The 26,066-nt window shown below is 37.9% G+C and overlaps 10 protein-coding genes across 10 annotated transcripts; 5 read left to right on the forward strand and 5 right to left on the reverse strand.

Moving 5' to 3' along the window:
- Positions 1–744: 744 nt before the first annotated feature.
- EAE97_012110 (uncharacterized protein) lies at positions 745–2,455 on the reverse strand. The gene is made up of 3 exons (XM_038882624.1): positions 2,206–2,455; positions 2,039–2,137; positions 745–1,984 (listed from the first exon to the last, which is right to left on the reverse strand). Exons 1-3 carry the CDS (start codon positions 2,355–2,357, stop codon positions 946–948), a joined length of 1,290 nt encoding a protein of 429 aa, XP_038726529.1. The 5' UTR covers positions 2,358–2,455; the 3' UTR covers positions 745–945.
- A 2,064-nt stretch (positions 2,456–4,519) lies between these two features.
- On the reverse strand, positions 4,520–6,374 carry EAE97_012111 (uncharacterized protein; the record flags this gene model as incomplete). Its single annotated transcript, XM_038882625.1, has 3 exons — positions 4,520–5,508; positions 5,556–5,959; positions 6,007–6,374. 3 exons carry the CDS (start codon positions 6,372–6,374, stop codon positions 4,520–4,522), a joined length of 1,761 nt encoding a protein of 586 aa, XP_038726530.1.
- Positions 6,375–6,616: 242 nt separating this feature from the next.
- Positions 6,617–7,592, forward strand: EAE97_012112 (uncharacterized protein; the record flags this gene model as incomplete). Its single annotated transcript, XM_038882626.1, has 2 exons — positions 6,617–6,644; positions 6,760–7,592. The coding sequence occupies 2 exons, from the start codon at positions 6,617–6,619 to the stop codon at positions 7,590–7,592; spliced, it is 861 nt and encodes a 286-aa protein (XP_038726531.1).
- Positions 7,593–8,192: 600 nt separating this feature from the next.
- On the forward strand, positions 8,193–9,186 carry EAE97_012113 (uncharacterized protein). The gene is made up of 2 exons (XM_038882627.1): positions 8,193–8,586; positions 8,640–9,186. Exons 1-2 carry the CDS (start codon positions 8,358–8,360, stop codon positions 8,996–8,998), a joined length of 588 nt encoding a protein of 195 aa, XP_038726532.1. The 5' UTR covers positions 8,193–8,357; the 3' UTR covers positions 8,999–9,186.
- Positions 9,187–9,225: 39 nt separating this feature from the next.
- On the reverse strand, positions 9,226–9,842 carry EAE97_012114 (uncharacterized protein; the record flags this gene model as incomplete). Its single annotated transcript, XM_038882628.1, has 4 exons — positions 9,226–9,355; positions 9,412–9,474; positions 9,546–9,605; positions 9,661–9,842. 4 exons carry the CDS (start codon positions 9,840–9,842, stop codon positions 9,226–9,228), a joined length of 435 nt encoding a protein of 144 aa, XP_038726533.1.
- Positions 9,843–10,768: 926 nt separating this feature from the next.
- Positions 10,769–11,416, reverse strand: EAE97_012115 (uncharacterized protein; the record flags this gene model as incomplete). The annotated part of the gene is made up of 1 exon (XM_038882629.1): positions 10,769–11,416. One exon carries the CDS (start codon positions 11,414–11,416, stop codon positions 10,769–10,771), a length of 648 nt encoding a protein of 215 aa, XP_038726534.1.
- A 2,444-nt stretch (positions 11,417–13,860) lies between these two features.
- Positions 13,861–15,065, forward strand: EAE97_012116 (uncharacterized protein). The gene is made up of 2 exons (XM_038882630.1): positions 13,861–14,440; positions 14,514–15,065. Exons 1-2 carry the CDS (start codon positions 13,952–13,954, stop codon positions 14,640–14,642), a joined length of 618 nt encoding a protein of 205 aa, XP_038726535.1. The 5' UTR covers positions 13,861–13,951; the 3' UTR covers positions 14,643–15,065.
- A 964-nt stretch (positions 15,066–16,029) lies between these two features.
- Positions 16,030–17,260, forward strand: EAE97_012117 (uncharacterized protein). The gene is made up of 3 exons (XM_038882631.1): positions 16,030–16,328; positions 16,397–16,903; positions 16,956–17,260. The coding sequence occupies exons 2-3, from the start codon at positions 16,416–16,418 to the stop codon at positions 17,140–17,142; spliced, it is 675 nt and encodes a 224-aa protein (XP_038726536.1). The 5' UTR covers positions 16,030–16,328; positions 16,397–16,415; the 3' UTR covers positions 17,143–17,260.
- Positions 17,261–18,930: 1,670 nt separating this feature from the next.
- EAE97_012118 (uncharacterized protein) lies at positions 18,931–19,416 on the forward strand (the record flags this gene model as incomplete). Its single annotated transcript, XM_038882632.1, has 1 exon — positions 18,931–19,416. One exon carries the CDS (start codon positions 18,931–18,933, stop codon positions 19,414–19,416), a length of 486 nt encoding a protein of 161 aa, XP_038726537.1.
- Positions 19,417–20,048: 632 nt separating this feature from the next.
- Positions 20,049–22,507, reverse strand: EAE97_012119 (uncharacterized protein; the record flags this gene model as incomplete). The annotated part of the gene is made up of 8 exons (XM_038882633.1): positions 20,049–20,223; positions 20,277–20,335; positions 20,451–20,533; positions 20,583–20,933; positions 20,981–21,100; positions 21,146–21,358; positions 21,428–22,310; positions 22,358–22,507. 8 exons carry the CDS (start codon positions 22,505–22,507, stop codon positions 20,049–20,051), a joined length of 2,034 nt encoding a protein of 677 aa, XP_038726538.1.
- Positions 22,508–26,066: the final 3,559 nt, after the last annotated feature.

Below are 26,066 nucleotides of genomic sequence, written 5' to 3' on the forward strand. Positions count from 1 at the left end.
ATGAATCATTGTTGCATTTCAGATTTTCGTTTCGTTGTAACACCAGCAAAAGGCCTCAAAGATATGTGCATGCATCTTAATCAGCATTGTTGATAGGGTCTGTGATTTTCAGAATATCAGGATATCTTCCATCATCGACAATAAGTCCAGCATAATTTCACAATACACTCTTGAACTAAATCCACCCATATGTTGAATAGAGCTCATACGAGGGGGTAAGGACTTGGCTCGTACTAACACTGGACACAACTTGACGAGTAATAAAAATAAATACTCGATAGATATTTATGATGATCCAAATAAGATTTAAAAGCTATGTCGTTAGTTTGGTTTCGCAACCTGAGTTTACTTGTAAAAGGTGTTCGAGAAATGAGATTCTGAATGCACAATCGCAAATTAGGACATGAAAGGGTGAAATACATGCAACATAAAATGATGAGCAAAGTTGGCATCATAGATGGGAGCTGGGTTCGATAACTAAAAAGGGGCTGATACGCGACACGGCGTCAAGCGATTAACAATAATCGGTTGTGTTACAGTTGATCTGTGGGATCAAATAGCTTTATACAATGCATTGTTCAGTAAATCGTGATACGGCACTTGCTTCAACCTATTCTGCATGATGGGTGAGTTGGGGGCATAGTTGTCTATAGCTATTTGTGGCTTGGTTTGGCTCGGGTTGAAAAAGAAATAAACTACGACATTTGAGAATTGCGAGCACTCTCCAAGTCGGGACATAGTAACCTAATTCTTAGTTTATTTGCTTGTAATATAATCAACTATCCTCTCAAATACGACAACAATAGAACAACCCCATCGAATTCCCAGTGTACGATAATAGTAAAGCAACGCCATATATACTCCAGATTGTATCAACATTCACAGGTATCTCTCCTTCCTTGCCTCCAGCCAGATCCACTAAATCAATCCTTATTTGTCGAAAGATTACACACCAGGCATGCCAGCTGCCAGGTTTGCATATGCACTCGCATTGTAGGTCAATAGATTCTGAGTCTGGTCCAATGAGGGAAAGATTCCTGCCGTTGTTGAAATGAGACTTTTGCTATCATTCCTATCCCCGCTTGACTCCCAGAACATTGCACCTCCAAGTCCACTACTCATGATGTATTCCGTCTTTGTTTGAATTGCCTTGACGTTATCATAGCTAACAAGCTCTTTCGTGGAATTATCGTAGCTGTAGGTTCCTACAACATCGGAAGAGTAGTATTCAGACGCACCAGCTCTGGGCAGATCCTTGTAATCCCAAACTCCAGCCTCCCATGACCCAGAACCAATTCCATTGAATGTTACTCCCATCCCAGTGGTACCTTCAAATGCTCTTCCATACAGTGGCAAACCCATGATTATCTTGGATACGCTGACACCCTTCGCAATGTAATCCGTAATCGCTCTTTGCGTCGAGTATGGAGTGCTTGAATTATTGTCCACACTAGGATTTAAATTTGCCATGTGGCCTGTGACATTATCCCAGGATCCAGCATAATCATAAGCCATTAAGTGCCAGGAATCAAGATATTTATCCATATCTGCCAAATGGAGAATATTGTATTTCTCTGGTCCAGCAGGACTCGCAACAGTAATGAGGAAATGGTAACCAGGAGCATGCTGCGCAGCATATGCATCGAGAGCCGAGCGGACAGCTTGCAAAAGAAGAACGAAGTTGCTAGCTTCGACATCATTGGCCGGGTACTCCCAGTCAATATCAATACCATCAAATCCAAGGTCTTGGACAAATTGCACGGCGGTTGCGGCAAATTTTGTACGAGTTGCATTTGTACTAGCGGCAGCAGCGAAATTCGTAGAGTATGTCCAGCCACCAATACTTAAAAGAGTTTTCATTTGACGGTTCTTTTTCTTAAGCAAATAAAGTTGCTTGATACATCCATAAACATTGTTTCCGACATCATTCCAAGAGTCAGTAGGATAATGTTTTTGAAGGTCAGAATATGTGTCGGAGAGGTAGCTGAGTATATGTTAGAGCAATTCTTACGGCAACCATAGAAAAAGTTTGACATACACTGTACCATCCGTTTGAAGGTTAGCAAATGCGTAAAGGACGTGAGTCAGCTTAGTAGCCGGCAATTGTTGAGGTTGATAGTTTCGTCCATAGATTGCCCTGTAGTAAACAAATTAGAGGTCATGTTTGACATTATCCGGGAAGGAGTTCTATCTGGAAAGACTTACCAATTGACAAAGTAAGCTGCATTGTGATATCCCCCAGTATACCCTACCGCAGTGACTGACTCGTCATTTCTAGCTGGAATTGCTGCGGATAACACCAAGATATCAAGATTTGTCAAAATCAGCAAAAAGTACTGCATGAATATAAGAATCATGTTCGGCTAGATGAAGGAGTAGAAACACGAGAGTCAATATAGTAGTGAAGAGTATTAACTTGTACTCGTTGTTTTAATAACCACTGAGCCGTAAAAATGGTAGTAAAGAGTAGTAAAGAAGATGAAGAAGATGAAGAAATAGATGCTTTGTTTCTCCTCAAGCAACTCCTCCCTTTAATAGTTATACAGACAGTATTTATCAAAATTCATTTAACGTTACCACTTGATATTAACGGATGACTGGATAACAATGAAGTATGAAAAAAATATCACCACTCACTTCTAAATGACACAAACGACTTCCCGATTGGTACGGCTCACACATCGCAGCTTGCACGAAGCCATGGTAAGAACAAACGCTTTCCAAATTGAGCAAGTACTTATGATGAAATGAATGACTGAAACCTTCAGAACAGATGTGGAGGTCATATGTAACCGCATTTCTCGTTATTGTCACTCGTTGGCTATGAAGTTTATCAACCGCCTACCACCAGGAACGACACCGGCCTTATTTCATACATCCAGCAAATTCTGACATGGATAAGGAGAAGTATAGCAGATAAAGAAATATAAGGAAGGCAGGTTGTAGTAGCGGCGTGCCCCTAAAAAAGTCCAGTTGATCTACAGATGAGGATTTCATGATAGCTTAGCTTACCAAATGCGGCGAGTTAGATAGGGAATGATTTTCAATTGTATTGTTTGTATATATCTGTGCTCATTTATCCATAGACTTTGTGCCATCTGTGGATGATGTACCGATATTGTAGTAACGTTACAATAAGGTCTCCTGAACATGGAGAACATGAAACTACACGGTTATTGCGATAAGGAAATATGGTTATTTAACCGGCACGCGGATAGAATGCAAGGGGAACATATTGAGAGATTGGTGAACAGAGTTCTTGGCATCATGATTGCCGATGGCAACTACACATGACCTTGACAATGATTATAGTTTTCTTCCAAAGAGTGATGTTGATGAAAGGGTTTAAGTTACTCTACAAATAAAGATCGATAGAACTTGAGCAAGGTTCTCAGTATTCCTAGACGCGATGCAACAAAGGAGATTTTACGTGAAATCGACATCTTTTGGTGAGAGGGATTCGCTTGGTAGATTGAGTACTCTTTCTTCTTTGAGAAATCAATCAATTCATATTGAATGCTGCTCAATTTTAAACTAAATAGTTGATCTTCCTGTGCTTAAATATTGCTCACAAGTTTTGCGTAGCAAGCACTAGGCGTTGTAGTTTTACTCTTGACGCACACAGCAAGAATAGTGGTAAAGGTTTGTGAGAGCTTGACAAAGTACAGCATTTGCTCCCATAAGTTTACCAAGTGAAACAGGTTGTAAGCTTAAATCACAAATAGACATGTCTAGTTGAGATGAAGCGCCAGCGACTTCGTTGACGGTGAATGCCGTATGATCTAGACCACCACGATCGCAATAAAAAACCGATGAAGTAAAATATGCATCACGTACCTAGTGTTTACTTAGCTAAACAGAAAATTCGTTGTTGCCAATTCAAAAGGTTAAGATTGTGCTTTCGCGCTGGAGCATTGTGTTCATCAAGGGAGACTGGGGAAATTGAGGTGAAGAATTGATCACAAGACAAGGAAGCTATCAGTCGAGGTTGTGCATGACGTGGATTTGAGTTGTTAGCACACCGGTATTTACAGACAGATTCGTTCTTGGAAAAGCTTTGGTGCACTGGTGGTCGGAGATTCATATACCCTACTTGCGTTCCTGGATTTGCGTGAGGCACGTGCCAGATGGAGATCTAGGCGACATCATGGCACGTGTCATTTCTGAACTTATTAGTGTCGAAGCATGATAGAACACCGCGCCCGTGACTAGAGCAGTGGCTAGGAGATGTGAACCGAGTTCGAGTCTATATGGTGTGGTCAAAGTAAGAGTAACAAGTGGCGAGAAGCTCGAGAATCAAGCATAATCGGTGTTGAAAACGCCTACATGTTAAGTGTTGACTTTGACGAACGAAAAGTCTAGACTTAGCGGAAAACCTTCGGGGTACAAGCAATGGCCCTATAAATACAGCTGTAAATTCTTCAGACTCAAGATGATTCATCCACGGCAGTCTTCTTCTCAAAAAGAATCAAGTAGAATGAAAAAAATCCATATTATGTGGTGGGTATCATGTCATGACCTATTCTTCCTTGTCAAACTTTGTTTTTCCTGTTATCCGAGCCAGTATCTTCTGCACAACCATTAAAACACGCATCCTAAGAGCCTTGACGTCCCAATTTTCAGCTTCATCGGCTGCAACAAATCTCCTGACTAAAAGATTGAAAACACTTCCAAACGCCAATGCCATTACAGTACTGGTAAGGATGATAACATTATAAGGCATGCTGAAATCCGGTGTTGGAAGTGGAAGCAAAAGACTCGTGGTCCGAATACTAACATTTCCAATGGTGATGACAGCCGGGGCAACATCAAATCCACGATTCGCGTCCGGAGGATATTCTGTATATCGAAGAATGGCCTTTTCAAAGTCATAGGTCAAAATAACTGTAGAATCGGCTGGAATGCGCATCCGCACTTCCAATTGGGTCCCTCTCTGACGATCCAGGGCTGGACGATAGAACATCTCTTGTATGACATCTTCATACCTGCCGTTAGTATCGGCCTTTAAAGTATGGAGATAAACCTTCATGAACCAAGGGAGCGACTCCATATATACAAAATCAACTGCATCTGTTGGCGAAGGGTTTGTAAGTATGGCCTGTACACCACCGCGTTCCTGCCCATATCCGATGAATGAGCGTTCGGCATACAGCAGGGGTTGCTCCAATGGGGCTTTCTCGTATATATCTTGTCGAGGTAATACCATCTCAAAGTCGCTGTCTTGTTGTACTCGAAAACACCGGCTGTATCCAGAGGGATCTTTATGCTCAACTGCTCCTCCAGAAGTGAAGACATTGCGGGCATGAGGAACATTTATGCAAACGGAGTCTTCAACATTATCGGCTAGTGGACAAGATCCCTTCATCGAGTGACCAAAAATTTGTGATAAACTCCAATCCTCCTCTTCAGCGGCGTTATCTAGTGGAAAGCAAGTATCCTCAGCATGGTATGATTTTGATGTATCGCATTTCAAATCTTCAAATTGTACAGGCCGTGGAATTGGATTGTCTGGGTGAATTTAGCACGTTGATCATATTGGGTAGCGATTTACGAACCTCTCGGGCGCCTGGATCTTTGGATATCTAATACCATATCAATAGTTTGTGTAATCTGAAGTTGGCAGTCACTCGAATCGTTTGTGCATATAGGTTGCACATCAATCGACATACTCTGCCATGAAGCATCAAATAGTTTATGTCCGTCGAGTAAGCTCGAAATACCAGCCTTGCCTTTACAGGGCAAGAGTTTCAAGAAAGGCGTCAGATTTTCTGTGCAGACAACCTCTCGAGGCAGAGTTCCATGCAGTAAGTGTAGGTTCGCTAATGTGGAGTTTGAGTGATCATCAACTGGTTGAAATGATAAGACAGGCCTCGTTGTTCTTGTGGAATCGATAAAGTTAAGAGAAGCACAGAAAAGGCCAGACAATGCATTGGTCAAAGTTAACCAGCGACCATCAGCCCTAAGAAAGTGTTAGTTGAATCTCTTTTTCAAAGAGGTGCATCATACTCCTCATCAGTGGTTGCTTCTACCCAAGCCCAAAGCTCTACACCTGTTCCGCCTTCCCTTGTACCTCCCCATGGTCTTGCACCCCAATTTTCAGCATCCCATCTACCAAGGCTGAACCTCAAATGTAATTCTCGTGTATTGGCATACTGAAGAATTTGCCCCAATGATCTCGGAAAATAGCGAAAATTTTGTTGTTCGAATGATTCGAGGCTTGTGTTGCTTTGGAAGTTGAATGAAGCTAGTAACGATGAAGGATGAAGGGGTCGTAGAAGAAGTTGCTCGTGATAATCCGAGGATGCGATTACTCCTCTAGATAATAAACTAAATAAAAGGAAGAAAACATGATAAAATTTATTCATTGGATTCATGGCATTCAAAGCTATATTGTCAAGAAGCTCTTCATTGAGTTGTGAAGGGTCATTACATAGGTAGGTACAAGCACTCGTGGAACTCTTGAATCTGACGAAGTAACCTTAGTTGGAATGTGCAGCCTTATCACGGCGTGTTCCGTTTTGCCCGCCGCTCCGAGCCTTGCCTTGTCTTGTCTCTACCTTTTTCTATCGATCTCCAAAAGTCAAACCACAACAAATACGATCATATACCTCGAAATATGGCCGCAGAACAGAGAAAGCTCCTTGGTAAGTCATAATTCCCATCCCAACTCTTCAAATGTTTGCGCTTTGTCGAATACAATTTCAATTCGTCTTTTAGCATCAAAATTTCATCATTTTACTAACACAACCCTCTTGACAGAGCAGCTTATGGGCGCTGGAGCATCCTCTCGCGCAGCACAGCTTTCAATTACAGATCCAAAGATTTGCCGCTCTTTTCTCGTCGGTACCTGTCCTCACGATCTTTTCACAAACACGAAACAAGATCTAGGACCATGTCCAAAGATCCATTCAGAGCCATTAAAGACAGAGTTTGAAACTGCAGCACCTCCTCAAAAACAGAAATGGGGTTTCGAATACGATTATATGCGCGACTTACAGAAATACATTGATGAATGTAATAGAAGGATAGACGTCGCACAGCGACGCTTGGAGAAAACACCCGATGAAATTCGACAAACAAACGCCCTTCTCAAACAAATATCTGATCTATCGAAATCCATCGAGTCAGGTCTATTAGAAATTCAGATTCTGGGAGAACAATCGGAGGTATCGCGCGCTTATGAAGAGTTCTTCCGTATAAGACAGGCTATGCAGACAAAGGCGGAGAAAGAAAAGGAGCTGAAGGCATTGTCAGATACTAGCGGGCCTTCAGGACATCAAAAGCTACAAGTTTGTGATGTTTGCGGAGCTTATTTGAGTCGGCTGGATAACGATCGAAGATTGGCGGACCATTTCTACGGAAAAATGCATCTAGGTTATGCGCAAATGAGGAAGACATACGACGCATTCCCGAAGGAGATGAAGAGATCAAGACCTAGTGCTGATGACATGGATCATAATTCGGCGCCGAGAGGGTACGATGGAGGTTATGGTGATGGTGGATACGGCGGCAGAGGGGGTGGATATGGAGGGCGCGGTGGGGGAAGAGGTGGTTTCAGGGGCAGGGGAAGAGGATTCAGAGGTGGATGGTAATGAGAAAATATCGAGGCGTTCACGGGCTTATCCTCACGGCGTTTTGGGTCGGCGGATATACAATGTACAACCATCCATAATCAATGGGGTTTGTTTCTGGGCTTTTTCTAACCTACGAGTCAACCTACCAGTACCTAGCTACTCGAGATACTTCTTTGGCCACATGCAGACGCGCAATTAAGATCCCTTTTTTTCCAACACCAAGAAATCCAAAAATATGACCTCAGTTTAAGAAATGAGAAATGTCATATCGAAGGTCCCCGTGAGGATTTGCTGGTTAGCTTGTTCGTTGAGGATGGAACTGTGGTGGCTTTTGCTAGTGCAAAACGCTTCTTGTCTTCCCTGCTACATATCCACATGATGTTCTAGATCTCATTTGCGAACCAGAAATGTTCTCTTCATGTGGCTGTCGCCTGGGGTTGGGTATTCTTCATGGAGATTGATTCGTCGCCGTTCCCACGGAATCTTGATTAACGAGTTGATTGATTACCCTGTATCCCTGAATGGCAAAACAGGATTTCGAACACTGAATCACAAGGCGACCAGGATATGACAACCTACGTCATTGAACCCTTGGGCTCTTAATGAATTCCTCATTATATCTTGAACTGCAATCCAAATCGGTTTTAATAATTTTCGCCATATTAAAACACATTATCACTATCTGTCGTTGTTACCTGTATCAAACCATACCCCAGTTTCAACACTCTTACGCAAAGCCCCAAATAATACGAGCCACACCCGCTCTTATCTTAGAATAACATCATGGAGTCCTTAAAGAACGCGACAGGTATGGCTGCTCCTGAGCACACGGAGGAACAGAAGAAACAGTTCTACGAGAGTCTTTCCGAAGATCAAAGAAAAAAGCAAACATATACGGAATGGGTAAAGGAGGCATACAACGATCAATATGAGAAGTGGATGCCATGGATTGAAGACCAGTATTTGAAATGGTTCGGAAAAGGAGACAACAAAGCATCATATGCGACAAAAGGTTGGTCGCCCTAGACTTTTCGATAAGCGGTCTTTAGCTAATGATAATCACAGATGCCCTCAGCAAGACAAAAGTCACCGGCGTATCACAAATCGACCAAATACAAGACGATGTCCATAATCTTGTCGGTAATCAACTTGGGGAGAATGGTCTGCTAGCGCCAATTGGAAACTTGGCTGGGAAAGAGGGCATAAACAGGATGGAGCGAAATGGAAAAGATGAAGATGGTTGCTACGGTGGTCCCACGTCAGCCATCAGCGATCCAATCATCAATAATGCAAAGGGTGCCGGACAGGGAGTTTTGGGTGGCGCACAGAGTGCTGGTTCTGGCTTGGTAAGCGGTGCTAAGAGCGCAGGTGGATATGTTGGAGGAATGTTTGGGGGTGGCCAAAAGGAAGAGCCAAAGCCATAATAAGGGGAAAGCTGAATCCCACTCCGTTCGGGTGTCAGTCCTTTGTTTTGTTGGAGTGTGAGAGAGTTTGATAAAAGTACAAGCCTGCGGAATTTGCTTGAAGGCATAGCAGCCTGTTGGAGAATAATGGATTTATTGACATGATACCAAATTTGAATTTATTAATTTTTTCATAGCGAACCATAACCCTCTTTCAAGTTCATCCTGTTTAGTTTGCATGATGTGCATCAAGCACAGACAGGATTCGTGGTAGGTACAACGGCTGAGATGCTGGGGTTTGTCTGAGTACATCCATCAACTCCACCAAGAAGGTAGTCATCTTCTGCCGCAGTATATGCCGAACCACAATTAGCGTCACTATGCCTCATTTAGTAAGTTGTTGATGAGACACAAGAAGACATGACAGATCATACCTTGCACCACCTGAGGCATTGTTGAAGTAAGAGCATATGTCATGGTTCCAGCAGTCTTGTGTGCTATAAGTTTTTCTTGTCAGCAATGAGAAGTTCTACTGAAGTTGCTGCATTTAATTCAACTTTCAACATACTAGTAATTGCCAATGGCAGTTCCAGTGCAACCTGCTCCACATCTTCCATTGCAGCTGTAGCTTTCAAAATGGTCAGCATGCTTTATATGAACAGTTTTGGAAACAAAAAACTCACTCTCCAGCGTTGACGGTATTAGTTCCAAAGTTGCCTCCTACTGTTCCTGTCCACGTGCAAGTCTTCCCAGCTGAATTGGTCCATGTGGCCTTGGCTGTCGCCCCAACCTTGACGCAAGTAACGGATGCTTCAGCAAGTGTAATTATAAATAGAGTGATAAGGGATGTGAGTGTGGCACGCATTTTGAGGGTAGTTGAAAGTTCAAATGAGTCGTTTGGAAGGGAATTGTTGAATACTAAATGACGACCATTACTGGCCAGCCTCTGCTTTATGTAATTTCCATGGTTCAAGCATTTGTAGTTTTATTTACTAATTTAAACGGAATGTCACTCTTGGGAGATGTTGACCACTTATCCATAGATCGGCAAATATAGTGAATACGTTCGGGCTCCGGATCAAACTTCTCGAAATAAGTCATAATGCCGAAGAAAAAAGTACATTCGCCAATCGGAGGGTCGAGTACATTGGCATGTCGAATTTGCCGTTGTCAATGACGTGCTTCTATTGTGGGGTGCATTAGCTAGAGAAACCTCGGCGGATCGCGATTCATAAGGACAAACTTGTTAATCATTATACCAAAAGTGGAATAAAAGTCGGATTAATAGGAGTCCTCAATTGATACATCAAGTTTGTAGTTTGAGAGTACCAATCCCTAGATTACATCGGGGAAATTGAATGCGGGGGTTAGCGAAGTGACATGGATCTCTCGTCCGACCGCAACTTCATTAAGTCGTAATTACGTGTCACATCTCTACATTCTCCCCGTGGGTACAATGTAACTACTCTTTGCTCTTATCTTCAATCAAGGGTGTACGTGATAAGAGGCTAAAGAGGGCATTAATATAGACTCTTTTTGTAGCTTGACTCTCTAATCTCTACATAGTTCACACAATTGAAGCTATTCGATCTCTACAGTTTTCAATGCAATGTTTTCACACGGTGGCATTCTCAAGGCCAAGCTAAGTTGAAACTGCAACGATTCTGAATTACAAGATCTTGAAAGCGATCTACAAAAGCAAAATACAATTGTTTCTCTTCTAAACTTGAATACTGCATAGTGTGCATCTATATCCCAGATCTTTGCAAAGACAAATTGATGCATGTAAAGCTATTTCATCGATTTAACAAGTTCCAAAAATCTTGCTTGCAATTCATCTTCGACAATGTCAGATTTCCAAATTTGTAGTCGTTCTGACGAAAATTTACCGGATTCCAAAAGTTGAGAGGATTCCACGGGATCAATCCGATATCCCACAGTTTGAGATAATGGTTTCATTCTAAGCCCCTGACATACTTGAACGAGCTGTGCTGCGGCCTTGCCTCCACCATGTCCTCCATAACTCACGACAAACACGGGCTTTCCAGCCCACTCATGATAGAGATAGTCCATAGCGTTCTTGATTACAGCCGGATAGCCCCAGTTGTACTGAGGAATGACAAAGATGAAGGCACTATGTTTGAGAATTTCGAGTGACCAATCACGCGTATGTGCCTCGGTGTAATGTGGAGTTGGATTTGCTGCTGGATATTTAGAAGGTATGCCCGGCTCATCGAGAAGTGGTAACGGATGCGAGATCATGTCAATGGAAGACAGATGAAGATCATTTCTGCCGAGTTTTGAGAGGTGAGAGCCAAGTTCGACGATGACATGCTGAGCGATTAAATGGCCGATGCGGGAAGGACGCGTGCTGCAGGTGATGACGCCGATAGACCTGGATTGTATGTGATCTTCATCATGCAAAATATCTTTGGACATTTTCAATGAAATCTTTCTGCTGGCAGGTGTGTGTAGATGGAACAAGTCTCAAGGACGTGGAGTTGGAGGTGAGATATAAGACTCTTGCGACGTCCGCATTATCCGCCTACAACGGGAAAAATAAAACTTCTTCGCCAACAAAAGTTATTTAAGTCCCACAAGGTTAATTTTGTATTCATGGAGCAATACGATAAATCAATGCTTGAATCTCATATCTACCTATACAGCCAATTGCGTTCAGAATATCCATGATGATACCCATGATACCCGCAATACCCGTAAAGTCAATGAAGCGGAAGTCTGGCACAGTTCATTACCAAAGCAGATCTAATGCCCAGCAAACGTTTGTAAAATCCATATATGTTCGGTGGCAACTTTAGAGAGAGTTACATGTATACGTTGAAAAAATCGCACTGAAACCAAACTGTCGGTAGCGATTATCGCAACTCCCTCTCATCAGAATCAAGTCACGTATCCTATTGCATTTGTATAACTCTGGGAATTCCTTGTCTTTGCATTCAGCAAATATATCCTGATGATATGCACCAATGATGCAAACCGATATTCGTCCATAGCAAACTCATCGGATGTAATTTTGCAGCTAATTCTGCTTCATATTTTAACCGATATCCCTACATCTTGTACAACCCTGTATCTTGCACACTTTTATTTCTTTTGAAAATAATATTCTAAGAATGATATATAATCAACCAATCATTGAATTCTATAAAAAATAAAAATAAGAATACTATAATATTATTTCTTTTATATAAAATAATAAAATCATAATTATAATTCATAATTGAATAGAAATCTCGATATCAAAACTATTAATATAAAATTATTATATATTAATTTATTTAATAATAGAAATAATAAAAGTTTGTTTTTAGAATATATTCTATAAATTTGAAGATCTTTTAATATAAGAAATCAAAAAAAGCTAATTTTAATATCAAAAATTCGAAATTATATTAATATATAATAAGAGTTTTAATAAATAATTTGTTTTAAAACAAAAATCTTTTATGACTTAAGTATTAATTATATTCTGAATATAATTTAATTATATAATATATTATTTATATATTAATATTAATAATTAAATAATAAAATACTATATTTTATTATATATTTATATATATAATCATTTATTTTAAAAATATTAATATTTAAAATTAAAATTATATAACTAATCAATAATAAAGAATTTTTATTCAAATATTTTTTGAAAGAAAATCTTGATTTAAATTTAAATTTAAAACTAATAATTAGTATTAAATATTATAAAATGAATTTGAAATTGAATATAAACTATAAAATTCTTAGAAATATTATAAAATTTAAAGACTTTTTTTAGAAATAAAATTCTTTAAAAAAGGAACTACAATAATTTTGATTGAAAAAAAATATATAATAAACTTTTCAATTGAAATAAAAAAATCAATTATTTTAATTAGTATTTTTTCTTATTTATATTACTCTATAATATAATTAATTATAATTTCTAAATAATATATTATTTTAATATTATTTATTATTATTATTATTATATTATATATTTTCTAATATATAAAAATATAGTTTTATAAATTAAATTAAAATATCAATTTTTTTTTCTAAAATCTCGAAATAAATATTTTATTATATTTTAAAAAGTATTTTTAAATTATTTTTCTTTTTTTTAAAACTATATAAAAGTTTAAAACTTGATATAAAACTTGATTATTGATATTTTTCGAAATTTTAAACTTTTGATTAATAATAATAGTAATAATAAATACAAAAAACTATTTTTCAATTATATACATTTACTCTAATATAGGTTTTTATTTTATTATTAATATTTTAAAATATTATTATTCAAAATCGATTAATATTCAATTGAATATTTCAAATCTTTCAAATTCCTGATGTTATCTTTTAATAAATATAAGATTCTAATATACAAATTTTAAAATCATTATAATGATATTTGAATTTGATATCGATTTTTAGTTTAATAAATCAAATTGTGCAAGATACAGGGTTGTGCAAGATACAGGGATATCGGTTAACAGACAATGAATATTAGTACTACTTGAATACCATAAGTGTGAAGCTCTGCCGTAAGCACACATCGTACAGTGTAACGTGAATGGGGGAGGGGAGGGGCCAGATTCCACTAACGTCGGAGGTGGTAGTCTAGAGCTTACGCAGACCCACTTCTGATCCCCTTTCTATTGGCTGGTAGAGGTGAGGACCTCCTGGCGAAGATTTCTTATATCATGTGACCGAATGCCTCAAGGGTAAATGCAGACACAAGACTAGAACTCCAGGTGATACTGGCTCATGGCTCATAGCAATATTTGGCTTAGCATGCATATGCAATATACCATTATGTAAAGAAGTATCTCTGTATAACTGTTGGGAACCCTAAGGCCTAAGGCTGTCTATCCATGAGGTAGACCCATCCCCCTCCCAAATAACATTTCATTCAACATCTTCATCTACTTTCTTCAGCCTTAGCTGACTACCTCCTTCTATCTTTTAGAAATGTCTTCATCATTTGTGGTTGTCATATGCCATGGATCTTACCATACGCCAGAGCCATATCGACCCTTCCAAGATGCTTTGAAAGGCGCTGGCATTGAGTCATATTGCCCACAGCTGCCCTCATCAGACTTGACGAAATTGAATGTAGGGGACCTTACAAACCCAGATTATGATGGAGATATTCCTGCCGGTGGATACCCACAGTCATCGGACGATTTGGTAAGCATCAATGAACTGCTTCAGGATCTCATTGTAAAAGGAGAAAGGAACGTCATTGTTATTGGTCACTCCTCTGGCGGTTTCACGGCGACAGCCTGTGTTATCCCAGAATTGCAAGCTAACGTTCGAAAGAAGTGTGGTCTCTCTGGTGGTATCATTGGAATTTTCTATGCTTGTGCATTCTTGATTCCTGTTGGTGATTCTGTGAATGGCTTCTTTCAGCAAAAAGATGGAAGTTCTCCTGTGGTTCCACCCTACTGCAAGTTTCATGTAAGTTTTGTTTACCCAACACTCGATGGCAATCTCCTCAGACATATAAGCATTGCTAACAATCCATTGACAGGCTCATGGAATGAATGGCGCTGCTTCTACAGTCGAGGGTGCCAAGTACTTCTTTAACGGGCTAGACGAAGCTCAGGCTAAGAAAAACGAATCAACATTGACGACGTCTCCGATATTGAAAACAATTTAGCATAACGATGCATATACTGCTTTGCCTTGTACAGATTTTATCACGGAGAACGACTTAGCCTTGCCTACAGTTTATTAGGAAGGCATGATTGCGCTCCAAAATTCTCGACCTGGAGTAAGCATAACTATTATTAGATGCCCAAGTGGTCACTCACCCCATTTGACTTGGATTGAAGGTTTTGTGGCAGCAGTTTGGAAATTTGGGAAGGAGCTGCCTTTGTAGCACTCCCTCTTCTCGATTGTAATTCGACAGGAGACCGATCTCATCAAACACTCGTTCAGCTTTACTGAGTACCTGTATATATAATCATCATATGGACTATAGCACCGGGGATGAAAAACTTCTGTTTTGACCAACGTGATTCACCAGGAAGTCTATTTGAGGATCATACAAGCTTTTTGATAATTCAAACCTACCCCGTCAATTGGAGTTCATCTGAGCTAGGGCTAAGGGTTCAAACTTTACAATCTTACCTAAGGCTCATTGTTAGAATAAGCTTTGAGTAGATTTCAGTAGAACTTCAATTTCTATAACAGAGTACAGATTCCATAGTATGCAAGAGGTCATCGGAGAAGATAGGTTGCATGACTAATATAGCATTGTATTACTCTGGAAAAGGTATTAAAAAGATGATCTTTTATACTCTATTTTATTGACTAATCTCTGGGAAACACTACCTTTACGTCCCACCTTATTTCTGTCGGCTAACGGGGAGGCTTAAAACTTAAATCCCAGAGTTGGCTGAGTGAACAAGTGTGCGATTTCATAGAGTTTTCTTTCCAGGAAACTAGAGCTCAATATAGTAACCAAGATGGTGCATTGCCTGAACGCACGGGCTAGTTTGAAATTACCCCTAATCCATCACCACCCCGGAACCGATCACCCCTTCAACTTTCTCAATCATAATATAACTTCAACAATTCATTGATAAGATCATTAGGGCTGGAGCTTCACGAACGGGCTCACTCAATACAGCTCAATTAATAGAGCACTTATCCAGCTTCAAATGTTGCATTTGATTCACTTTCGAATATAATTAGGATTAGAAACCTGACCTACCTTGATTTTGACAAGTTTCAGCCTACCACGTTGTTGGTGTAACAGATTGTATGAAAGCAATTGATTAATTCATCTATCTAGCACTTAAGGCAATTACTATTATGCTATCAATTCCCTTGATATCGTCTTGATGTTTTATATGAGTTCTCTTGATATCAATCAATAATCGATTATCTTGGGGGAGGGGGGGTGTGGTTCAAACCTTAAATTAAGTGATCTAAGCCAGAATACGAGCCAACGAATGATACATCCTGGTATCTTTTTTCTTTCAAATTTTCTGTGATCATAAAAATGATGCAAACTATATTGTTCCTAGCCCGGAACGTTTCTGTTCAAAGGTCGTATATAACCAAAGTGAGGCTATCGGATTGGTATCACAACAGATTTTACAGTTAATCACCGCTACCTTCTGACCGACTGCTATAAGCTTTTCTACTGATAAACCATCTGCCATCACGCTACTGGCTCTGAAATCTCGTTTCACACTCAGCCTCTCCACCTCTACCCTTTCGCCCTCTATTTCTGACCGTCTCTTTCAACTTTTAAGCTACTTTTCTGTATAGCCTTCGGCATTTTTGGCGCCGTGCTGTTTGTTTGCAAGACTTTAAGTCTTCAGCTCGTATCAAGGTATGCCGAGCCAACTCTTGCTTTCTTTTGAGATGCTTTAAGTGTAGAGAACCTCATTACTCAAATAGCTTATACCATTTCGAAGTTATGTCCCTTCGAACTGTATCGGAGGATACTGATGAGTCAGTTGACCAGTCCGCCGTATCTCTTCTGCGAAGGTCTTCGGAAAGTGAAGCAAAATTTTCTCCGAACAAACGTCAATATATAAGACGCGCCCTCGACACCGTTACCCTATTTTGTCTCTTTTCTATCTCAATTGTCGTTATCTACAGCACATTCCAGTACCGGGATAAACAACCAGTACTCAAGTCTCGAACATTCACCTGCGGCAATACAACCGCTGATGCACAGCAAAATAATTGTATTTATGATCCTCTGGCTGTCAGTTGGGTTCCTCGGGAATGTCTTGACTCTACATCTCTTCAAGAGTATAACGACCATGGCCCTTGGGAATATTTTCAGAACAAGAATAGGTCCGGAAGAATAGACCCATTAGACCTTGGCTTCGAAATGTACTATACAACTATTCGAGAGCACATTGTACACTGTGCTATAGTCTGGCAACGTTTGCATAGGTCAGTCAGAGATGTTTCTCGCCTAACTTTATATATCTAAGCATTTTATCAGGTTCACTACTGGTTCTCACCAAAATCTTGTGATTACATCCTCGTTAAGCGAGTCAAAGTTGGAGCACACAGAACACTGCTCTCGTATGTTGATCAAATGGGTTGACAACTTTAACTCCACTAAGCTCCACGAGCTGGAAACTCGAAACAACCCTGGCTTTCAAACATGTTCGATACAGGAGATATAAATCATTCAAAGATGTTGTAATTCTGAATCTGTATAGATTACGAGCTAGTTATCAAGATATGTCATAGCACAAGGTTATGATTTGTGGTTATTTTATTGGGCTGCCGTCGTATTTTTGAATGGATCATGGAGATTTTGCCTCTTACGCGAAGAACATTTGCTAACAGAAAATGAGTATGCGGTTGTTATCACAATATTGAAAAACTAAACATAGAATTGAGATTAGAAAATAAAATTGGCAGTTTCATAATACATTCGATTTCTTTTACTTGCATTATTCTAAATTTTATTATCAAGATTTTACGATGGAAAATGTATAAAGTAAATTCCGGGAGAATCTAGATGATATCTTAAGTAATGAGACATATTTTAATATAATTAAAACCAATTATATATCTTGATTAGTACTGAGTATATATCAGATTATTCGTGATATATTTTCTATTTTATAATCTTCAAAACCTCTTTCTGATATATAACTCTATAAAATATAGATTTCTTTTTATAGACATTTATCATTTCAGGTCAAGCTTCTAGATTACTCTGAACAATAGCTCTCTAATTACTTAAACAGTAGGTTTTGATTTATATTATCTCAATAACATCTCGAAAAAATATTTTCAAATTTAGGTTAATAGATTGATTAACTAATCAGTAAATAAAAAGAGAGTAAAATATAGTAAGATTTTAAACCATTGGAAATTTATATCTTGTCTTTTTATTAATTAATATGATATCTCTTTTCTGATAAGAATAAGATATTATAAATCCATCCCATGAAGCACGCGTTGGTCCGATCGCTACATCAAGCCTGTTTTCATAAGAAATGCTCGAGAATGCCGAAGGTAGACATTCCTTCAAGCATTAAGTATATATTGCCCAGTAAAACGTTCCTTGTCACTACGTAGTGCACGGCCTAAAAAGACCCGCGCGTAGGATTCAGGCACCGGCTTTGCGGATACCGACCTATCAAGTTTAGGACAGAAAACGAAACACTTGGCTCCTATCTCACCGCTTGAATCGAAAGAAGGCAATCTTAGCAGTGACAAGTAAATCCATCCAAAGCCGAGTTGATGGAGACCCGAGGACAAGTGTTCAAGCGGCTCAAATTATTGCGCTCCCTTGATGAGCGACATTCGCATCTTTTGAATGCAAAGACGAAACTCAGACGTTGGGCTGAAAAGGCGATACAAACAAGGAACAGAGCGATATCAGTATCAAACACGCTGAAAGTGTACAAAATTTGTATAGCCAAATGTTTCCACACACTTGTTCAACACGACTGTCCGCATCACACTGTAAGATAGAATTCGTTCTATTGTGAGTAGCCGGAGAATCTGGCCGTGGCGTGGGACGGTCGTTGGGATTTGCTGTAACTGTATCCATACCCAACTAATTTACTTTATTCCTGGTATGGATGTAAACGAAGATGGCTCTGTTATCATTTTTCTTTTATCACTTGAGTACTTAAAGCGTCCAAGTCACTCACTCCGAAACATCAACTCACCTCGCACACATCGACCGCTTCAGTGAAGCTTCACGTTCTCTCTTCAATCTTATTCACTGATCCGCTCATTGTTTTTGTTTTGCGCACTTAGTTCCACGACCCATCGACCAGTCACCGAGACTTAGAAACTTGCGCCCCTCTGTTCTATTCTTTCAGAGATAGCATTTGATCCCAACATCAGACACACCGCTGTTCAGTCTTACATACAATTCGAAAAAAGAAGTATTGTATCTGCATAAAAGTTCCAGGTTCCCCTTGAATCCACAGCACATCTTATCCAGCATGTTCTATAGTCCAACATACTTTTGGGCACTCTTCTTTGCCAGCTCGTTCGTAGCAGCAGCACCAACGTCGGCTATCTCTTCAGATGTACTGACTGCAACCTCTCTACCAATCACCACGGAGACTATTGACTCGACAATCACAATGCGGGACTCCGATGATACTGACGATTTATCGTCGACGAAAAATTCGTCGTCAACTGAGGCCGGACAAAGCTGCACAACACATTATAAAGTTGTCCTTGGCACTTTCAGCATTTATGGTGTTAATTGGGATATGTCAAAGCTCGGAGAAGATGGAGCTGGCCTGAAAAAACATATAAAGAAATGCAGCACATTGAAAGAATGGAAGTTCAAGACCGAGGATGTGGAAGCACCTTGGTCCTTTCATGCCACTGGAAAAACAATAATTGGTGTACAAGCTTGTATCGGACGTGCCGTGAAGGCGGCTGGTGGACCCCGCGATTCATACGGGGGTACAACTTAGGAGATTGTGCAGCGATTCTTGATAATATGCGTAGCATAAGTGATAGGGACGGAAAGTTAATGTTAACATTTATTTTCTCCCTTTCAAATTTACTTTGGAGTTCTGTTTTGGTTGGTCTTTGTTTGTGTTGGAATGCTTTTCATTTTGCTTTAATTTGTATGCGTGTTATTGTTTTTTTGTTAATTAGCTAAATCAAATTCTATTTAAGTTCATTAATATTCTTCTGTTATTCTCCAAGAATTCTGATATAGATGAAATAATTTGAACTAGTAAGTCATATTAGAGAGCCATTACCTCTTATGTGAGGCGTGTATTGACAGATGATATATAAGCACAAACCTTTTTTATATAGAAACTTAATCCTAACTACTATTCTGGTTAAAAGTTATCAGCAATTTCTTGGGTCAACAGAAGCGACGATAGTCGATTATAACTCTGATATCAGGGTGCGTGAGTGTGAAACTGCGGTCGTGTCATTACCGATCTGGATGCAAAGAGTTGGGGCACAGGCAATTATTGACTCCATTCGCACAGTAGCCAACGCCGCGGCCGAGAAAGATGCAAGCTACAAATTATCATCTCATCAGAGTTCAACAATCTACAAGCCTCCATTTAGTGGTAGCAGAAAAGTCTCAATCATCGTAGTCACCCCACCAGGCCTTCAAATCTTCTCTCCTCCAGCTTGTCACCCAACCTGTCTCTTGTTCAATTCTATTCAGTATATCTAAAATAGCTCGATGTTCGCTCGGGTGACTCATGATCTTTCCCGCAATCCATATGGGCTGGATTGAATTTGTCCACTCGCCGCTAATTGGATTAGCAATTGATTATCAAGAAGAGACGTGGAGGTATAGACTTACTGATGTGTATTTGACTCAGAGATAGCACATATCTGGCGGGCATGCCAAAATATTGATTTCTAAACGAGAAGATCGTTAGCCAGAAACATTTAGAAATGCACTGAATGGTCGAAATCCAAGATGGAGCGAATACCCCAGTCCAAGATAGATATCATTGAGAAGAAGCTAGCTTACTTGTCTTTGTTGTCCTTGCAACCTGTCAGGCCTTTCTTGCAACATTAACAACATTGCTGTATGATACAATTGGTTTCCGGAGACTATTATTCGTTAGTCCAAGTTAAGAGGCGCATAAATCTTCAGTTTAACCTGCAGGCCCATTTCCATACAAAACGGTCGGAAAGGGGCGATGAATCTCGCCTTCATTGAGCGAGATACTCAAGATTGGCTTCATTTCCTCTGGTCTCACTGTGTACCAATCATCGAGAAGGTTAACAAGCTCGATCCACCGACTATCTTGTGTTTCCGGAGCCCATTCTTTACAGGCTTTGAGGTATGCAACGCAGTTGGCGCACAAAAAGACTGCATAATTGGCGTATGTATCAAAATCATTGTCTGGATTTTGGAAAAGCTTGACGTCAGACGAGAAGTCGACATTTGATGCCCAACGTGTTACCGGAATAAGCGTGATATCATGAGAGATCAAAGCACCACAAATATCTACGCTAATTAGCTAGATTTCGAGAAATGGTGGCGGTATACGCTACCCATGCGAGCAAAGCACCAGAACAAAGCTTCCTCCACCCGGCCGACGAATCCATTGATTCCAACAGCCTTCAGTAAATTTGCACATCCTTTCAGATGCCTCCTCCATTCTTTTGGAGAACCTGATCATTGTCAAAACTGCTGTCGCCTAGTTTACGACGACTTACAACTCATCATTTCCAGTACACACAATATAACACAGGATGCTATCACAGCAGTATCCCTGCTTTGTAACTCCGGCAGAAGAAGGTGAATTGCTTCTTGATACAGCGCTAAGCTTTCCGCGATGACTCGGAGGTTTCCTTCATTTCGATCTGGCGAGCAGATAAAGCTAAGATCGAGTTCTTGAGATGGGGGATTTTCCTGGCCATTATAGGTATCTTGTGTTCAAAGTGGCGCTTGTTGTCGAATTTATCAAGCTAGAGCAAGTTAGTCAAAATGCGGAGTACAAGATAAATCCCATGATACCCATGGAGCGAGCTCATCAATCCAGGTTTTCCACAGAATATATTCTCGCTGTGGTGTGATCTCAGGTGACCTGGAGTACCCAGCTGATTCTGAGCCTAGGTCTGTCCCTTTATTTCCAGAAAACGATCTCTCGGCGAAGCTAAAATCGGGTTCTTGTAAATCTGGGGTGCCCACGCGAGTCGGGCAGTTCGATCGCGCAGTGAAGATCAAGTGATCTCTCAAAGTCGAGTGATATTCCTGAAACTCCGAGCCAGTCAGGAAGATACCATCCCGATGGTTATCGAAGACCCCATGCTCGAGCATCTGTGCTTGATTGATATCAGTAAGAATACTTCTATTATCGGAAGGAGGCCTTGATACCTGGGATTCAGCAACAGCGGGCTTTGATTGCTGCAAATACCATAGTGCTAGAAGATCAGCAGCTGCACCTTCGGGATCCGTCCGATCGCTCGATACGTCATGATTAGGAGATGTCATATGTTCCGCTTCTAGGTTGCTAATACAATGATCTTCATCGGAATACGACTGACCATGAGAATCTTGACGGCGATACACAGATGACTCACTTCTCCGGCTGGCGTCTACTTCCATATATTGATCGTTATCTTCTCTGAAAGAACTATCGTCAGGGTACGATACGGTCATTGAGTTGGGAGTGTTGAGTGAAGGATACTCCGAATGCAATTGGGAATGGTACATGGAAGGTTCGTCAGTTACAGGGACCAGAGGTTCCAAACTCTCCCCCAGAGATTTATTGTTGTAAGGACTTTCGTAGCTAATTGCTACATGGGTATGACTTGGATTTATCTGTGGGTGATCGTCTATCCGGGATCTTTTCTCAACTTGTGATGTTACATCCACAATCTTCAAGCCGGTTAGCTAGATCTACGAGATTTGACTCCCCAAGCTACCTTGAAATTCCGAGCTCTTCTTTTAGGTCCCTCCCGCATCGACGGCAAACAAGACACCCTGATCTGGTCCTTGTCTGCTTCGCTTGGGCAAGGATGCCGGAGCGTGGAACCACCGTTGGCACTATGGTTTTGGACAAGATCGTGAGACATAATGCTTAGAATATCGAGCTAACGTATTGTGGTAGGGTTCAATTCAAGCCTGTTTCGGCTCCCTTGGAACGGATGTACCTGGGACCCTTCACCATGCGTAAGGCACAGGGCTAGATCGCAAAACCTGCTTCACTGGAAAATGAAGGGACGGAAAGATAGCCGCGTTTTGAAGTCCAGTGATAGACGTCCTCATCCCGTTTATTGAGGCTTATACTGAAAACCTGGACTTCAGCGCGGCAGTGGTGGCGGCGAAGAAGGGTGTTGATATCACAAGAAAATTGGATGCTGTATTGGGGAGAGCTAGTTACGTCGGGAAGAATAATCTTCAGATCGAGGAAGCTAGAATAGGAGTACCAGATCTTAGTGCTATAGGGGTATAGTGTTTTACAGGGTATCAGAAGAGCGCTGCAATAATTGTCAGGGTGATGATGTGTTTTTTTGTTCGACTTCGTATTACAAAGTAGTTGTGACTAGTTGACTTAAATTAATGTCTACGATCTTAAATATAGTCAATAATTTACCAACAGGTCTTTACCCTTTTTCAAAAAGTTATGTGTTCTCCTAGTAGGCCTATCAATATCAACATCGTAATCTGCTGGGCACAGTCGAATTGTCCCTTTGTACTGCCACATGCAGCTCCACCTCACCAAGCTAAAGCCCTCAGTAACTGGACTCATGAGGGCCGTAGCAGTTCGATCGCTGACCATAGCAGCTATCAAGACCTTCACAAGACTCAACAGGCTTTAAGTCTTCCTTTCAGCCCTTTCAGAGGAGCTTGGGTGGTTGTTTAGGAAATAATACGCTGGGATCTGTACGTTGCTTGCACACCCATCGTCCTTATATCTGATATTTTCTTACAGTTGCTTACGAAATGTACATTGAGACACAACCCTCTAAAATTTCTTGTCCATACATGCAGTTTTCATGTAATTTATTCATTCAAATAATTTGATAATCCAGCCAACAGCAAATAAAAATCATGCAGAAGCACAATGTCCCCCAGTGTAGGCATTAGTATTTCCCGTATTCCGTATATGGGTTAGTTTAGTGATACATATCAAATTTTTTCGAGATATATACATAATGTGGTTTGTCATCGAGTGGGCTATATCATCGAGTGGGCCACTTTTCTCTCAATTCATATCTTCAACTTCTATATGCAATTTATTAAAAAGCCTGAATTTTTCTTATTATCAAAGCTATTTATAAAAATAAAAAACTAAGTATTTAAAAAGCTTTTAAGCTGTATAATATTCTTTATATAATTTTTTAATATAGAATAAATGATTTATTATTTTATATAAAAATTTAGATGAATTATTATAATACTATAGAATTAAAAGAAAAAGTGATTATTTAATATATTCTTGATATAAATTTGAGAGGTTTTTTATTTAAATTAAAAAATATAGAAAATATGATAAATTATATTTTTAAATCGAAAGGTATAAAGTATATTAGAAAGCTTTAAATATATTGATTTATAAAATATTGAATTGAATTAAAAATATATTTTAGTTATATTTATAATTTTTAAAAGGTTTTTTGTAAAGATTTTAAGTTTATTGAAGAGTGATTTTAATTAATTACAAATATACAAATGAAATATAGTATTTTGGATAATGATTTCTATAATTTTAATAAAATAGGCTTTATAATAAATATAATATACTCTGGAATAACTATAATTAATATTAAATGAAATAATAAAAATAAAATAATATAATTAAGTAATAGAAAATAAGTTATAATAATTATATATAATAATAAAAAGAATAAAATTATATTCTTATTTCTAATAATTCAAGAATAAATTTATCTTTTTAATTAATATATTGAAATTGATATTCCTATGAATTAAATTGTTAAATCTATATTTAATAAATAAATAAATAATAAAATAGATTTAGAATAATTGAAATAACGTAGTTTAACACCGAGTGGGCTATATCACTGAATGGGCCACTTCAAAATACATTAAAATTAATGCTTTTTTAATATTTGTATTTTAATAATTAATTATTATTTTTTAAAAGAAAATTAATATAAAATAATAATAAGAATTTAGTTTTTTATAAATCTATTTTTGATATAAAAATTTCTTATATTTTCTAAAAAAAAAGTAGAAATTGTTATGATTTTTGTTATAAAAGAAATATTTCTATAATAATTATTATAATAATTTGAATTTTCAATAAATAATTAGATTTTTATATTATTTATATAATTAAATTTTCTAATTTCAATTTTTAGAAAATTCTGTTAATAAATAAAGAAAGTGCACAATTACGCACAAACGAATTTTATATGTAAAAATGATGGCTCACTCAGTGATATAGCCTATTCGGTGTTAAACTACGTTACTTCAATAAATATATTAAAAATCAAAGAAAAGGTAGATATTGAATATTGATATTAGATAAATATAAAAATTATGAATTAAAAGCTTTTTAAGTATATTACAAAGAGAATAATATTATATACTTAAATTTATTATTGTATTTAAATCATTTAATTTAATTATTTAATGTAAGCTATTTTAATAATCTGAAATATTTATATAGTAATCAAATTAATAGATTTATTAAAATATATATTAATTATATTTTGAAAATTGAATTCTTTATAGCTTTTAAAATTATATATAAAGAATTAATCATTTTTCAGAATATAAAATCAGAATTTCAAAGAATAAGTTTAATTCTATTTAATTTTAAAATTATATTTTCGAAATTGGATATTCGAATTTGTATATTTACTCCCCTTTTTTTCAATCTAAATCAATAAATCTTTTAAACCCTTTATAATCTTATTAAAGCTTTTTTTCAATCAATATTAATTAAATCTTGAATAACTTATTATTAATCAAATTCCCCTATATTTATATTTAAGATTATATTAATTCTAATTAAAAGTATAAAGAGATTAATTTATAATAATATACTTTTAAATATAAAGATTAATATATTTCAAATAATAAATAAAATATCAAGTAAATATTGATATATATAAAAAACTTAATTATATTAAAAAAAAGTATTTATTAAATAAGAAGCTTTTAATATATTATTTTAATAAAAAATTAATATTTAGATTTAATATAATAAATATCAAAAAAAAAGGAATTCTAATAAAAAAGTATCTTTTAATTAATACTATAATAAATTTAGAAAAACTAGATATAATATAAGAATTTATCAAAATAATATAATAAATTCTAAATTATTAGAATCTTACTAGTTTTAATTAATTGATTTAATAATTATTGAATAATATAGATTTGAAGGTTTGAATTGAGGGAAAAGTGGCCCACTCAATGATATAACCCACTCGATGATAAACCACGTTATATAATATTATTAGAAATATTTAATATTATTCTAATGTTGAATATTATTAATAAAATATAGAAATATGGATTTCTGATTAATATAAAATAAGCCGAAATACACGAATTTGAGGTTATTTTCAAATTTCAATAATATCAAATTCTATATTTAATTAAATTATTATTAATTAATAATAAATCATTAATATTATCGAGTATTTTGATATTTTT

The sequence above is a fragment of the Botrytis byssoidea genome, assembly GCF_014898295.1.
Source record: "Botrytis byssoidea strain MUCL 94 chromosome Unknown BBYS_051, whole genome shotgun sequence".
NCBI classification, from domain to species: domain Eukaryota; kingdom Fungi; phylum Ascomycota; class Leotiomycetes; order Helotiales; family Sclerotiniaceae; genus Botrytis; species Botrytis byssoidea.

What these genes read in the sequence shown, in the direction of transcription:
- EAE97_012110 (XM_038882624.1), bottom strand. Translation starts at nt 2,357, where the DNA reads ATGATTCTTATATTCATGCAGTACTTTTTGCTGATTTTGACAAATCTT. An exon ending in GCAGCTTACTTTGTCAATTG is followed by an intron (nt 2,138 to 2,205) that starts GTAAGTCTTTCC and finishes TGTTTACTACAG; the next exon opens with GGCAATCTATGGACGAAACT. An exon ending in CTTCAAACGGATGGTACAGT is followed by an intron (nt 1,985 to 2,038) that starts GTATGTCAAACT and finishes ACATATACTCAG; the next exon opens with CTACCTCTCCGACACATATT.
- EAE97_012113 (XM_038882627.1), top strand. Translation starts at nt 8,358, where the DNA reads ATGGAGTCCTTAAAGAACGCGACAGGTATGGCTGCTCCTGAGCACACG. An exon ending in AGCATCATATGCGACAAAAG is followed by an intron (nt 8,587 to 8,639) that starts GTTGGTCGCCCT and finishes TGATAATCACAG; the next exon opens with ATGCCCTCAGCAAGACAAAA.
- EAE97_012116 (XM_038882630.1), top strand. Translation starts at nt 13,952, where the DNA reads ATGTCTTCATCATTTGTGGTTGTCATATGCCATGGATCTTACCATACG. An exon ending in CACCCTACTGCAAGTTTCAT is followed by an intron (nt 14,441 to 14,513) that starts GTAAGTTTTGTT and finishes ATCCATTGACAG; the next exon opens with GCTCATGGAATGAATGGCGC.
- EAE97_012117 (XM_038882631.1), top strand. Translation starts at nt 16,416, where the DNA reads ATGTCCCTTCGAACTGTATCGGAGGATACTGATGAGTCAGTTGACCAG. An exon ending in GTCTGGCAACGTTTGCATAG is followed by an intron (nt 16,904 to 16,955) that starts GTCAGTCAGAGA and finishes GCATTTTATCAG; the next exon opens with GTTCACTACTGGTTCTCACC.